General features: G+C 41.7%; 1 protein-coding gene across 13 annotated transcripts in view; it reads right to left on the bottom strand.

Annotated features, from left to right (window-relative positions):
- Positions 1 to 15,485, bottom strand: part of ndst3 (N-deacetylase/N-sulfotransferase (heparan glucosaminyl) 3) — a 989,735-nt gene that overhangs the window by 89,635 nt on the left and 884,615 nt on the right. For all 13 annotated transcript variants that reach the window (XM_048537072.2, XM_059646033.1, XM_048537017.2 and 10 more), the window contains 2 exons: positions 13,598 to 13,752; positions 4,414 to 4,599 (listed from right to left, as the gene is read on the bottom strand). In XM_048537072.2, coding sequence (XP_048393029.1) covers positions 4,414 to 4,599; positions 13,598 to 13,752 — 341 coding nt within the window. The remainder of the gene's footprint in view (positions 1 to 4,413; positions 4,600 to 13,597; positions 13,753 to 15,485) is intronic.

Genomic DNA, 15,485 nt, shown 5'->3' with positions numbered 1-15,485 from the left:
AGCATCATCAGACTGACCAGAGCACTCCCCTCCCCCTGCCAGAGAGACCACCTCAGTGGGAAGACACAAAGACCAGAACCAGCCCAAGATGAAAGGGGAAGCCCAAATTAAAGACTGCAGGTCCTGAAACATCAGCCAACCCTCAATGACCGAGAAACAGCTTGTCCCAGCCTTATTGAATGAGTATTAGCAGTCCTTTCAGACAAAACATTCAAATACAGCAGTAAGACCTGTAGGTAGGGTGCAGTGAATCCTCGGAAATGTGTGTCAGAAATAAATAGTTAGTGCAGATTTGAGACTCTTCATTGAATAGTCCAATGAAGAACAGCACGGTGGCTCAGTGGTTAGCACTGCTGTCTCATAGTGTCGGGGACCTGGGTTCAATTCCACCCTCAGGTGACTGTGTGCAGTTTGCACATCTGTCCCTGTGTCTGTGTGGGTTTCTGCCGGGTACTCCAGTTTCCTCTCAGAGTGTAAATTAGGTGGATTGGTCAAGCTAAATTGCCTGTGATGTGCAGGCTAGGTGAGTTAGTCATGGGAAATGCAGGATTACAGGGATAGGTCTGGTGGGATGCCCACTGGATTAATGGCCTATTTCCACACTGTAGGAATTCAATGATGCTTAGAGATTGATACAGTTTAGTTGAAGTATAATAGTAGATATTGTTTTTCCTTGATAAAGTATTCAATAAAGTTGTTTTGGATCTTGCCCTGATTCTTGACCCCTTTGTCTACCTCACCATGTAATGTCCCTGAATTAATACAGGTTACTCAAACTGGCCAAGCTGAGTCAAGGTACAGTCGCCTATCTTTCACTTTACAAAACGGCAGTATAGTTACATGTGGCAAAACCTTTTGTTTCAATATCTCTTAAGAGAATAGAAAAATGACATACAAGTGTCACTGAGGAACCAGGATGTAAAGCAGCATATGATCAACAGACAGTTAATGTAGGTGTTGCTGCTGTTCTCAGTAATGGTGGCTCCTGAATCCACAGAACTACTTTTTTAATATGAATATAAATGAGTTGAAATCAAACAATCACAGCTCCCTTTCATACACCACCCTTTGTGAAGAAGTCACAAATGAGACATTTCTTAGTGTTTAATGTTAACTCTTTTCGAATATAATTACACCTGACCAATTGCTGATGACAACTCTAATTGATAACTGATGTAAAATTCTGAAGCAGGGTAATATCCAAATGATGCTATCTCACATTTCTCCTTCTCGTTCAGATGCCCACATGCCTTGTCTGCATTTCCTGCATCTTTTGTTTCAGATTTTCTTCTGTGTTTTTTTTATTATTAATATGAAGTAATTCAGAACAAAACCCAAATGTGAAACTGCAATTGTTGTGTTTTATGTTCTATCAATCTAGTCTACGGACTGTATCTTTTAGCTTCAGACTATTTGGAAACATCCTATTACTTCTGTTTGAGTGTACATGTTGTAGTATATTACTTTGGTCTAAGTTAGTGATATGGACATGCAGAGGAGAACTTCAACATTACCCAATAGTGTAAAATGGGTGTGAGTTAATTACTAACCATTTTATATTTCTCCCTGCATTAAAAGCTGATTTGCTGTCATTTATTTTAAGCTTTTTCACAAAGTAAAAAGTCACCCATGTTTAAGTAGCTTGTGATAGCTTTTCAACATATTATTGTCCACATCCTAAAGAATTTTTTGAAAAATGAATAGCAGTATAAATAAAGGTAAACATAGGATTTTAGACAAAATTTGTAAGCCACTGAAAAGAACCAAAGAATGACTGAGTACAGAAGAAGGCTTTTCGAACTAAGATGCTGTCCAAGTCCACAGCAGGATTGCAATTATTGAAAACGATAGTTTCTTGTGAGCTTGTGATATGAACCATTCCAAGCATGCCTTACTGCTGCTATCCTTTTGTTTTCATTAGATCTACAGGGCCTGCTTATCAAAGCTGGGACAACTAGTCTAATCAGGAGAGGTTCTTCCCTCATTGCATTGATAACAATCAGATACAAATTACATTAGCAAGACAGATAGTAATTCGAAGACTAGTGGGAGAGCCAGGATTACAGTCAGTCCCCTTCAAGAAGCCTTTCCCCAGCCATGCCCTCATAACATTATACTTTGTGCAGAATTTAATGCAGTCTTCAGTGCTAACTTTGTCAGAACCACCTATGTAGCAATCAATAGGCTCATGCCTAACCATCCTTTTAAATGCCACTTGCCCTCCTGGCCACAATGAATTTTTTTCTTCTTACTATGACTTTATATTTTCTCCCCTTATTCAGTCTCTTCTCACCTGATTCTTCTAACGATATTCCAAAATGTCCTATTTCCTGGCTCAAACCATTTCCTCTTTATTCTGGACATACCCCCTACAGCTTTGCTGACTGACAATATATCTTAACACAATGCCTGCTGTTAGGATAATAAAATGTGAGGCTGGATGAACACAGCAGGCCAAGCAGCATCTCAGGAGCACAAAAGCTGACGTTTCGGGCCTAGACCGACAGCTTTTGTGCTCCTGAGATGCTGCTTGGCCTGCTGTGTTCATCCAGCCTCACATTTTATTATCTTGGATTCTCCAGCATCTGCAGTTCCCATTATCTCTGATACTATTTTAACCAAGCCTGCTGTTAGGACTCCATTCCATTTGCCGAGCTTTCTTGTCCCTGTCATTTCTGTTCTGATGATGCTATGTTTCACAATGTGCTTCTGACATATCTTCCTTCCAGCTTGACCAAGCATACCACAGCAACTGTGGCTGACAGGACACTAAACCATGAGCAGTGCATTTCCTATATTTCTGCTTTGAGTCCTTTCGCACGTGCCAGAACTATGACAGGGTTCCTCTTGTCTTCACTGCACCAGCCTCCATATCCAAAGGGTCATCCTTTGCCATTTCCACCACCTCCAGATTGATGCCAACACTGAATACATCCTTTCCTCCCCTGTCAAGATTTCAAAGGGATTGCTCCCTCTACAATATCCTGGTCCACTTCTTAATCACTCTCAACATCTTGTCACCTTTTCATGCAGCTCCCCAAGACATTGTTAGAGGTATCCTGCTCTCAACCTATTATCCAAGGCCCGATAAACCCCATCCGGGTGACAGAGTATGCAAATGTATTTCTTTAATTTAATGAACTGTTTTTTGCTGCTCACAGTCTGGCCTGCTGTAAATGTTAGGGACACAAAATGTACACTACATGATCATTTTACTGAACGTCTCTGCTCAGTCCACAAACATGCTTCTGTTTGTTCATCATTTTATACATCACCTTGTTCTCACACTCACATTTCTGTCTAGTTCAGTAACGTTACAGCAAGTTCAAATTAAAATCAAAATGACAACAACTCATCTTTCAGTCAAGCACTTTACAGGTTTTTAGATTCTATACTGAGTTCAATAATTGCAGACAATGAACTCGGTACCTCATTTTCATTCTGCTTTTTCTGTGTGCTGGCCTTAATGTTATTAGATGATGCTGCTGATTATTCTGCCTTTTACATTCACTCTGGACTAAAGCTTCATTTCTTTATAACAATCAAATCACTCTCTTCACATTTTGTTCCGTGATCTTGCTCATTTAATCTCTATGTCCCTCTACCTTTTCCTAGACTTGTCCTTTGTTTCTTCCTTTCCCCTTTCAACAGCTTAAAACCCATCACATTTGTTCCTTCAGTTCTGAAGGACAGTCATATTCGACTTGAAACCATAACAATGATTCTCTCTCCACAGATGCTGTTAGAACAGCTGAGTATTCCCAGTACTTTATTTTTTTCCACTTCAGATTTCCAGAACCCTCAATATTTTACTTTTGTTATCATTTTGTTTTCTCTTTGTACTGATCGACACTATTATTGTGGAATAAAATCTCAGCCATCTACACCTCAGAACGACGGCTAGATGAAGCTGAGTGGTGGAAGAAATGCTGAAGATGTGACTGATGATTCATATCTCTTCCTGGTTGTTTTACTTTTAATTAAGATAGCCCTGGGTGTTTACTATTTGTTTGAACTAGTTAATTCATTCTTTCTGAAACTGATATTTTTTAAAGTGGGTCCATCCAACATTATTTTGATTATGGAACCCAGTTAAACTTGGCATTCTGATTCAAGTTTGATTTTAGTCTTTTCCAAACCAAAAAAACCACATATTTGATCACAGCTGATTTCACTGTTTTTGATCCAACTTCAGAACACAATGCCAAGTCACAGCGAGCATATGTATACAAGTAAGAAATAAAATTGATGTAACTCTCAAAATTGTTGTGCATTTTTTTTCAGGTGAAAGCATATTCACATTTCATCTTTACAGAAAATTTGAACTATTATGGAAATGGTAAGACATTTTGATAAACTAGCTGACAACTCAGATTCCTAATCTTTCAATAAAGATAATGAACCATGTCTTACCATGATGCCACTGTGGATGAAGCCATGTCTGTATCGCGCTGGTTTCAAGTGTGGATACTCTTCAGTGCTGGTCACTTTGATACCCCACACCTTCTTCCAAGCCTCATAGAGTTGCACGTGGACTGGATAGACTCCAGAGTGATGTGGTGCCACGGCATAGCCCATATCAATAGGAATGCCATGTTTCTGTAAACAGAGCAGCATCTGTCAGCTCGTCTAGTGATACTCTCGGGGGCATAGAATGATTAAAAATCTAATTTCACCAGAAACCTAACAGCTGGACATTAAATGCTGCAAAGCCAACACAGGTTTTACTGAGGATGAGGGAGAAAACTTCCCCAGACCTCACATCTTGCTTTTGAAAGATAATGTGTTCTGTTGTTCCTACCTCTATTAGGATAGACCCTACCTTCTAGATGTTTTGCAAGGTTAATAGCTAAGACCCTATTAAAATGATGATTTTGCTGTGATCTGAGATCAAAGAGTGCTAGCTTGTGTTAGAATATGTTGGGGAAAAAGCAATGAGGTGGCACACTGTTTAAATTTTAATTATTCCTTCTGCTGGAAGTAACAAACAGCAATAATTACACATTAAGACATGATTAGTGAATGCCAGTCATCAGCTAAAGTGCGAAACAGATCTGTTCGCGCTTGCTTCCTCAAAAAGAAACCTAACACTGATTAAATGCAGCATTAAAACAAGAAGCACCAAGGTCACACATCATGCAGACTTACAGGCTTTGAACTAAAAAAAACACTCTTCATGGTATTTTAATTTGATGTATTCCCTTTAGGGTTTTAATTAACAATCTCCCCTCTCTTTAACATTCACACATCATCCAACTTGATATCATATTTCTGATTTAACAGATAACAGCAATCTTGAGGAGAAAAAGGATTTTGTTAAAATGTTTGGATTTACAATTTAAAATGCATGATTCCACTTCTGACTTATCTTAATGGGGAGATGACAGTATCAGACTGGCATGAACAAGGTCAGCAATCACACAACACCAGGTTATAGTACCACCTCTCTCACTGACACCTGAAGAAGCAGTAAGACTCCGAAAGTTTGTGTTTTCAAATAAACCTGTCAGATTATAACCTAGTGTCATTTGATTTCTGACTTTTCTTAATGCACACTTTCAATTCTGAGGAAGCATTTCTAATCAGTACTGAACAACATTGACTGCATTCAAATATCAGGTCGCATGATTGAGTCACAAAAGGGCTGACTCTTACTTCATAAAGTCTGCAAACTGGTCTCTACAATGGACATGTTGGGGCATTAAGCAAATTTCAGGGGTACCATCCTAGCAGGCAGAAACTGTGTGCACGTTTTCAGCTGAAAGTGAAATCCTACCATATTATGGAGGGGCAAATGTGAGATATTCATGTCAAAAGCAAGGATAGCCCATTTGCATTCCCCAGCACAGAGCCTTTTATGATGAACAGTAGGGCTTTGGGAAGCACCGATGATCAGACAGACTTCAGTGTGCACACTCACCTGTCCTTTAAGGTGTCAGGCCAGGTAGATAAAATGGATAAGAAGGCATATGGGATCCTTGCTTTTATTAGCCAAGGCACAGAGTTTAAGGGCAGGGAGATTATGCTGGAATTGTATAAAACATTGGACTTTAGAGGAGGGATGTGATTACACCGGAGAGGGTGCAGAGGAGATCTACCAAGAAGTTGCTGGGGCTAGAGAGTTTTAATTATGAAGGGAAATTGGATTCAACAGGCTAAATCTTAGGTTTCTTTGGGGTCATTGCCAAATGCACTGAGTTCTTTTTAGAGATGTTTCTGCTGGGAGCTACAGCCAGTTCTCTTGCTGTATCTTATCAATCCATCCACAGAAATTAACTATGTCACCCCTGTGGCATTCCCCACCTCAATTCTGGCCCCGCCCTACCCTGCACTATTCTCAAACAACGTGTCACACAATGGACAGCCTGGAATTCACTGGCATCCCTTGCACAGCACCGTCTTTAAAAGCTTGCTGTGCACCTGGACATGCACTTACTGTCCTGAGCCGCCTCATAATGCTTTCTGCCATTTTCCCCAGACATGACAAATCGGGGGAAATCGGTGCCCCATTGTGCACGCTGGAACCTAGAGGTCCTGCTAGATGAGTTTGTGCAAAAAAGGGACTTTCTCTTTGGTCAGGATCAGTACAGACATTCATAACATTAAACTATGCCAGCCTGGTCCAAGGTTGCCCACCTGGGTTAAAGAAGTCTCAACCATTTGAAGGAATGCCCAGCACTATAAGAAAAAGGTCAACATCTTTTTCCTTTCTCCCAGCATACTTGCCAACTTTTCTCTCTAATACTTTGAATTTGGTCTGACGTGCTACTGTATCCAACTCCCACAAATATTTTGTGCTCTATCACTTCCACTAATGTCTGCAACAGTCCCCTCACTCACTGTAAGTGAACCCAACACCTGACACCACTAATCCTCCATGCTCTCTGTGCTTCCCACTTGCCCACTCACTCACTCGGGACACCCAATCCCCGACCGCTGTCACCTGCACTGCACCCCCTGCACAAGAATTAACAGTTATGCCACCCGCTTTCAACTGCCTTAACACGTGTCTCTGTGCCCCCAAGAAACTCGAGAGGGTTGGTGGGTTGCCCAAATTTATGCTTCTCGAGCATATTGATGTTGACTGCCTCAAGTGACTGACCACATCCATGCCCCTACACTGGTAAAGGAGATTGCTTTTGAATTACTGCGCTGGGACCCCCTGAGTAAAGGCTATCTTTTTGAAATGATGAGGTCTGCTGACAACCATATCAAGCTTCCTTCTATTGTGTCTGTGCTAATTAGCAAAGCAAGACAGATATAATATCAGCCTGGTATCCCTCAAAAACAAACAGCTCTGCTTCAAAGATAATGGGAACTGCAGATGCTGGAGAATTCCAAGATAATAAAATGTGAGGCTGGATGAACACAGCAGGCCAAGCAGCATCTCAGGAGCACAAAAGCTGACGTTTCAGGCCTAGACCCTTCATCAGAGAGGGGGATGGGGAGAGGGAGCTGGAATAAATAGGGAGAGAGGGGGAGGCGGACCGAAGATGAAGATGCAGCCATATGGTATCAATGTGGACTTCACCAGTTTCAAAATCTCCCCTTCCCCTACTGCATCCCTAAACCAGCCTAGTTTGTCCCCTCCCCCCACTGCACCACACAACCAGCCCAGCTCTTCCCCCCCACCCACTGCATCCCAAAACCAGTCCAACCTGTCTCTGCCTCCCTAACCGGTTCTTCCTCTCACCCATCCCTTCCTCCCACACCAAGCCGCACCCCCAGCTACCTACTAACCTCATCCCACCTCCTTGACCTGTCCGTCTTCCCTGGACTGACCTATCCCCTCCCTACCTCCCCACCTATACTCTCTCCACCTATCTTCTTTACTCTCCATCTTCGGTCCGCCTCCCCCTCTCTCCCTATTTATTCCAGCTCCCTCTCCCCATCCCCCTCTCTGATGAACGGTCTAGGCCCGAAACGTCAGCTTTTGTGCTCCTGAGGTGCTGCTTGGCCTGCTGTGTTCACCCAGCCTCACATTTTATTATCTTGGAGCTCTGCTTCAAAAGCAGCTTATAACAGAGGATTTCACATTCCACCAAGTATCCGCATGAAGATACTTTTCTCTCTCTGATATGCCCCTTTTGGGCTGTTAAACTACATTCCCATCCACCTGTTTATTTTTCCTGATCGAAGTTCTCTTGCAGACTTGCACTATCTCAGTTTTCAATATCCAATTCTTACTTGGTATCACCAATAAATTCTAGTACCCAGTCCAGACTATTCATGCAGATAGTAAATTGGAATATCCATTGAATAGATACACATGCATATCTTCTAGCCTAAAAAAAATCTTCCATCGGCTTTAATTTCTGCTGTCCACAACCTCCATATCCACACAACAATTTTCCTTTTAATTCCATTGCCATAAGTTTCAATGTGGTACCTTATAAAACATTATGAAAAATTCATAGAAACCCAACAAATGAAGAAGGTTAACAACCTAAGACTGTGCTCAAGATGTAAATCTTTCAGAATGTTTGAGTTCCCTGAGCTGTCTAGGAAAATAATTTACAAGTGCAGTCAAACAATTTGCAAACAATACAGCCTATTCTCAGCAGACAAGGCTGGCCAAGCCATAGAGGAGTTGGCAGTGGAACCAGCTTGTTATTCCAGTCCTTGAGATAATGCCATGATTATTGTATTGTAAATGTTTTAGCTGTTGCAGATTCCATCTCCCGCCAATTCAGCTGGAGAGCAAATGTAGATGATGAATAGTCATGTTTGCTTCTCCTCCAATATTAAAAAAACACACGTTACTGACTGTAAATGATCTCAATGGTTGTCATTTGATTTAATAATAAGAATTTAAAACCAGGATAGGAATTAACCATCTAATTCTCATTCCATCTCATTACTCAAGTTTTGCACTAAAATTATACCAAATGTCATGAGGGAACAAAATGGAAAATGCTTAAATTTTTCAAATTGGGACACATTTAATGACTTACACTGATGTTTTGGTTGTAAGCAAGAATGCCATTTTCTGTCGCCTCATGGGGATTTTGCTTTCATCCCATCTTCTACTAAAGCAGGAACAAAAACAGAAGTTGCTGGAAAAGCTCAGCAGATCTGGCAGCATCTGTGAAGAAAAGTCAGAGTTAACATTTCAGGTCCAGTGACCCTTCTTCAGAACTCAGGAAGGGTTCAGAAGAAGGGTCACTGGACTTGAAACGTTAACTCTGATTTTTGCTTCACAGATGCTTCCAGGCCTGCTGAGCTTCTCCAGCAATTTTTTTTCTCCTGATTTACAGCATCCACAGTGCTTTTGGTTTTTATTCTACTGAAGCAGATTTTCTGGCTGTAGGGAGGGTGAGGTCCGTCCTTCAAAGAGACGCCCATGAAATGCTTTTTTGAATTTTCAGGGCATTCTGAATAATGATCGTGATTTATTTTTAATGGGCTGCATTTTACAAGATGTGGTGGATCCTCACCCGCCACAGAACCACTATGCAGCAATTTAACAATGAGTTCATTGTTTTAAGGCAAGACTTCCACCCTTATCTTGAGGAAATCCCAGCTACAAACTGCTAGCTAACTGGATTGACAGAACTCTGCAGTCCTTCCAGTGCTAGCACAGATGGAATAAATCTCACTATGCCGAGGGGAACCAGGAAAGTGTGGGATCTCAGCCAGGGGCCGAAGAGGATTCGGGATGAGGAAGGCTGAGTTGAAAAAGAAAACTGGAGGGTTTGAAGGTGCGATAAACTTTGAGGGATTACCTTCAATGTGCTTAGGAAGCTGAAAAAGAGATCGTCCTGGCCCTGCACTTGCCAACGTCAGTTCATACTGTAAAACTGCCTGAAATTCCACATGGGATAATGGGAACTGCAGACGCTGGAGAATCCGAGATAACAAAGTGTGAAGCTGGATGAACACAGCAGGCCAAGCAGCATCTCAGGAGCACAAAAGCTGACGTTTCAGGCCTAGACCCTTCATCAGAGAGGGGGATGGGGTGAGGGTTCTGAAATAAACCGAGAGAGAGGGGGAGGCAGACCGAAGATAGATAGAGGAGAAGATAGGTGGAGAAGAGAGTATAGGTGGGGAGGTTGGAAGGGGATAGGTCAGTCCCTGGAGGACGGACTGGTCAAGGAGGCGGGATGAGGTTAGTAGGTAGGAAATCAAGGTGCGGCTTGAGGTGGGAGGATGGGATAGGTGAGAGGAAGAACAGGTTAGGGATGAGCTGGGCTGGTTTTGGGATGCAGTGGGGGAAGGGGAGATTTTGAAGCTTGTGAAGTCCACATTGATATCATTGGGCTGCAGGGTTCCCAAGCGGAATATGAGTTGCTGTTCCTGCAACCTTCAGGTGGCATCATTATGGCACTGCAGGAGGCCCAGGATAGACATGTCATCTAAGGAATGGGAGGGGGAGTTGAAATGGTTCGCGACTGGGAGGTGCAGTTGTTTATTGCGAACTGAGCAGAGGTGTTCTGCAAAGCGGTCCCCACGTCTCCGCTTGGTTTCCCCAATGTAGAGGAAGCCACACTGGGTACAGTGGGTGCAGTATGCCAAAACCAGCCCAGCTCGTCCCTGCCTGCCTAATCTGTTCTTCCTCTCACCTATCCCCTCCTCCCACCTCAAGCTGCACCCCCATTTCCTACCTACTAACCTCATCCCGCCTCCTTGACCAGTCCATCCTCCCTGGACTGACCTATCCCCTCCCTACCTCCCCACCTATACTCTCCTCTGCACTTATCTTCTCCTTTATCCATCTTCAGTCCGCCTCCCCTTCTCTCCCTATTTATTTCAGAACCCTCTCCCCATCCCCCTCTCTGACAAATGGTCTAGGCCCGAAACATCAGCTTTTGTGCTTCTAAGATGCTGCTTGGCCTGCTGTGTTCATCCAGCTTCACATTTTGTTATCTGAAATTCCACATGATATGGGCATCAGCCCAACACAGTAAGATACCTACAATGAGGAGATGAGACTCTTGAATTATCTACTGACCCAAGAGTGGGCGAGCTTTTCAAAGTCTCTCCCAAATGCTGTACAATGTCGGAAAAGTTGAGCATGGGAACATAGGCGTTGGGTAGGCGAGCTGTTACATTTTATGTACTCCCCTTCCCACAAGTTTGAAGCTACAGATGAGTTATGTGAAATCCAGTCCGCTGTTTCTTTTCATTGAAATGGCACAGGAATCTACAATGTAAAAACCATAAAAGTTCCTCTGTCCACTTCTATTTCTTACTCTCTGGGAATTGATTAGCTTTTTTTAAACTATTACTTTAACCTGAGACTAGGGCTGAGGAAGATGCTATGTTACCTGCATCACAAACTCTTTCATACATGCGACAATAAATCAATTAATCAATGACTCACTGATTCAAAACGGGCTTTCTTGAGACTTAATACATGCAACTTCATTGAATATGTGGCGCAGAAACAGACCAGGTTCGGCCCAAATAAGCTGTGACAGTGTTTATACCATCTCTCATGTTTTACCATGCAATTTTTTTTAACCAACTATTTGCTTCTCCCTCATTTGCTTGTCTAGTTTCCACTTAATTGCATGTACTTAATTGCAAGATTCACTTACAACACTGCCTGGAGTCGTGGGTTTAACATTTTTACCATCTCCTTTTGTCAAGAGGTTTCTTCTAAATCCTGTTTTGGATTTCTTGATGATCATTTTATATTGATAGTCTTTAGTTCTGCAATTTGCACACATGAGGAAGCACCTCTTCTGTATCCATTCAATTAAAACCTTGCACAATTTTAAAGGAATTGGTCAATAACAGATTCTCACCTCTGCCACGAGAAAAGTGAATGGCAGTCCTTTTCTTTGGCATATCTAATTTACAATAGGGGTAGTGCCCTGTGGTCTCTACATTTATGGGTATCTGTTTTATAATAACCCATGCTATACATATATTTATGCAATCATCCCACATGAATATAAAAAAAATGCATTGTCTGAAAAGCAAGGAGGAAATTCAACAGCCAGAGGGCTGGAATGATTAACAGTCTGGGCAATCTATCACTTGCCCATGTTGGTTAAGCTTTAACGATCTATTTCATCTCATCTTAAAATTGGTCTGGTTATGAACATTCCATGCAGTCAAACAATGATTTTCATGACTATGCAACATAGCATATTACGGTTCAGGTAAAATAAATACACTCCATGGAATTCAGCGTTAATATAAGATTATTGCTGTTAACAACTTTCATGCTGTTAGTGTCATTGCCGGGTTTCATGGAGAACAGCAGAAGCGAGTTGAGCATTGAGAGTCATGGCAAAAGTGAGGAACGTAGGGGAATTAGCTATGAGGTAAGATAGGACAAACATGAGATAGCAAGGTGTAGAGCTGGATGAACACAGCAGGCCAAGCAGCATCAGAGGAGCAGGAAGGCTGGCGTTTCGGGCCTAGACCCTTCTTCAGAAAAACCTGCTCCACTGACGCTGCTTGGCCTGCTGTGTTCATCCAGCTCTACACCTTGCTATCTCAGATTCTCCAGCATCTGCAGTTCCTATTATCTCTAGGACAAACATGGTTTGTTTTCACTTGAACATCGAAGGATGAGGGGTGGCCTGATAGAAGTTTACAAAACTATGAGAGGTATGGATAGAAAGGACAGTCACAGTCTTTGTCCCAAGGTAGAAATGTCAATTATTAGGGAGTAAGTTTAAAGGAGATGTGCCAGGCAGATTTTTTTTCACATGTAAGGTGGTAAGCACCTGGAATGCACTGCCACTGGAGGTGGTGGAATCAGATACAATAGCAAAGTTTAAGAGGCATCTTCACAGATATATGAATAGGCAGGGAAAAACATTGAGGCAGAATGTTTTTAGTTTAGAAAGGTGTCATGTGTTGGCACAGTCTTGGTGGTTTGAAGAGTCCAATCCTGTGCTATAATCTTCTCTGGAACTAAGGCCATGGTGAAGATCAGTGGAAGATACAGAGGCACAGTTGTCTGGGACTTCAACCTAGGAGTCTTAAAGGTTATTAGACACTCTCGCCCTAGTACAGGCATACTTATCCCATGAAACCGCCATCATCCCATGTCCCCTTCATTGTCCCTTACACTCGCCATGCTTCCTCCATGTCCCATTATAACCCAGGCTTCTTACATGATCTACCCATGCACATTGTGTTACCTTCAGTCCCCTTCTAGCACCCCTGCATCCTGCACATGTTCTACTTATTTACATACAGTAAGTGCACAATCAATGATAATCATGGGAAGTCTTTGACTTGTTTGTGAAAAATATCATCATCTTAGAAAAGGTAACTGCGGTTCTTACTAAAACTATTATAGTTTGAATAAGTTATTTGGCATCAATTATAGAAGTTTTACGCCGGATCGTACTGATTAGTAATATTTAAAAAAACAAGCACGCTTTGAAAAACCAAAGGAAAGAGAAAATTAGTTATTATAATCTCAAAAAAGTTATTCAGTTGAATCGCTCATATTCTTTCAATCCACATAAACAGACCTTTGACTGATCTGTTTCCAATATTGAGTCTTAGATCTCACTCAATCATTCATAATGAGGCCATCTGGTAACAACATCAACTTAGCCACTGGTCAGGCATCTGTATTGATTGAGTTGTAACTCATGCTTATATTCACAAACCAACTGATACTCACTAATGCAAACTCCTTGTTGAGAATCATTTGCTCGGCCAGCACTGATTCATTGTGGAAGAGATGAGGTTGCATGTGACTCCACATGTGGGGGAACCACCAGAATTCATTCACATACTTTAACAGCAGATCATCTCCTTCATCTTCTGCAAATGTCCCTGAAAAGATTAACACTTGCGTCAATTTTGTAAAACAGTACAAACTATAGGTCATGATAATTAGACCTAAACAGTTTCTGGAATTAAGAGGAAATAAAGTATAAGATACTCTTTTACAGTGTTAAGGTTGCACTACAGCAGGGGCACTGAAGACGTAAAGCAGAAGTATTGTGAAAGCTCTCAGTTAACATAGGTGCATGCGAAAGCGTCTGTGAGTTATTTGATGCAAAATGAGAATGTATATTTGAATTATGATGCCACATAACTGTGGAATTCAGTGTGTCTCGAAAATACAATGCCCTTGCAGCTGCCCAGTGGTAAATATGGAATTGGTGTATACAAGCAGTCTCTGGGTAGCAAACGGGATTCTGTTCTGAAGTTCGTTCACAAGTCAATTTTGAACACAAGTTCTAACATAATGCAGGATAAAGTAAAGAAGCTGTTTCCCAGTGCTGGAAATGTTTGCATGCTAAGTCTTTAAAATTAAATCCCGATATAGGACTGTGCTGTTAAGTATGGGCGATGGTAAGTTTGTAGATCTGTAAATTGGGGACCTCCTAATTTGGTAAAACTCCTCCATGACTTTCTGATATGAACTGGCAATGTAAAATCTCAGAGATGTGATTATTTTCTATTCGGCTGTCAATGTCATTTTACTGTGGGCTATTTGCCTAGCCAAACCTAGACAGCTCATGAGAAAGACCTAGGTACTTGCATCTCAGTGAATGCATCCTGCTGGCACACTTCAGCTCTCCTATGGTGTTGCTTATTTTATCTGGCTTCCCTTGAATCCTGAGTTACTGTCATTTAACATATATGTATCTATGTACCACATAAACTGAGATGTGAGTGTTGTCAGAAAAAAAACACATTTTATTGAAGCTTTTTATCTTACACTCAACACAAGAACACCAATTCAAAAGAAAAACCAACGCCGCTACAGCACAAGAGAACAGTGCTGATTGGTTGGCAAATGGACTTGATTACTGATGGGGTTGCCATGGAGAATATGCCAAATAGTGATGACTTACAGTTTACAGCCAGGCTTTATTTAAATTTAAAGCAGGCATGTTTACTTCAATCCAGTAAATAGCTGTCACCTATTTGTTGAGTTGAAACAGGCTCAGTGCATGTATATGCTCTTTATGTCTGTAAATAACAGGGCTCTAAGCACTACTATATAGAGTTGCCCTGTGTATGCAACTGTGCCAAATTTCAAATTCAACTGACAATCCTAAATTTGTTGCCGACAAAATTTTTTGCAGACTCAGGAATACCCAGCAAATTTTGCCCTACTAAGGAATCACATATAATGTTGGACACTGCTCTGTGTTTTGCAAGCATAAGCTGGTTAGATGTGATCAGAAGATAACAAGGTGTAGAGCTGGATGAACGCAGCAGGCCAAGCAACATCAGAGGAACAGGAAAGCTGACATTTCAGGCCTAGACCCTTCTTCAGAAATGGATCATTTCTAAAGAAGTGTCTAGGCCCAAAACCTCACCCTTCCTGCTCCTCTGATGCTGCTTGGCCTGTTGTGTTCATCCAGCTCTACACCTTGTTATCTCAGATTCTCCAGCATCTTCAGTTCCTACTATCTCTAGGTACGGTTAGTACCTTGCTTGTTGCAAACAGCCAAAATAAACTGCTATTTAATACAATCTGCCAGTTTTTGGCACATGCAGCTTACATGTCTATCACTAGCACTAGAATTTGTAAAGATTCTAGTGTATTT

The sequence above is a fragment of the Stegostoma tigrinum genome, chromosome 1, assembly GCF_030684315.1.
Source record: "Stegostoma tigrinum isolate sSteTig4 chromosome 1, sSteTig4.hap1, whole genome shotgun sequence".
Taxonomy (NCBI): Eukaryota; Metazoa; Chordata; class Chondrichthyes; order Orectolobiformes; family Stegostomatidae; genus Stegostoma; species Stegostoma tigrinum.
This window is presented reverse-complemented; position numbering and strand designations above follow the sequence as displayed.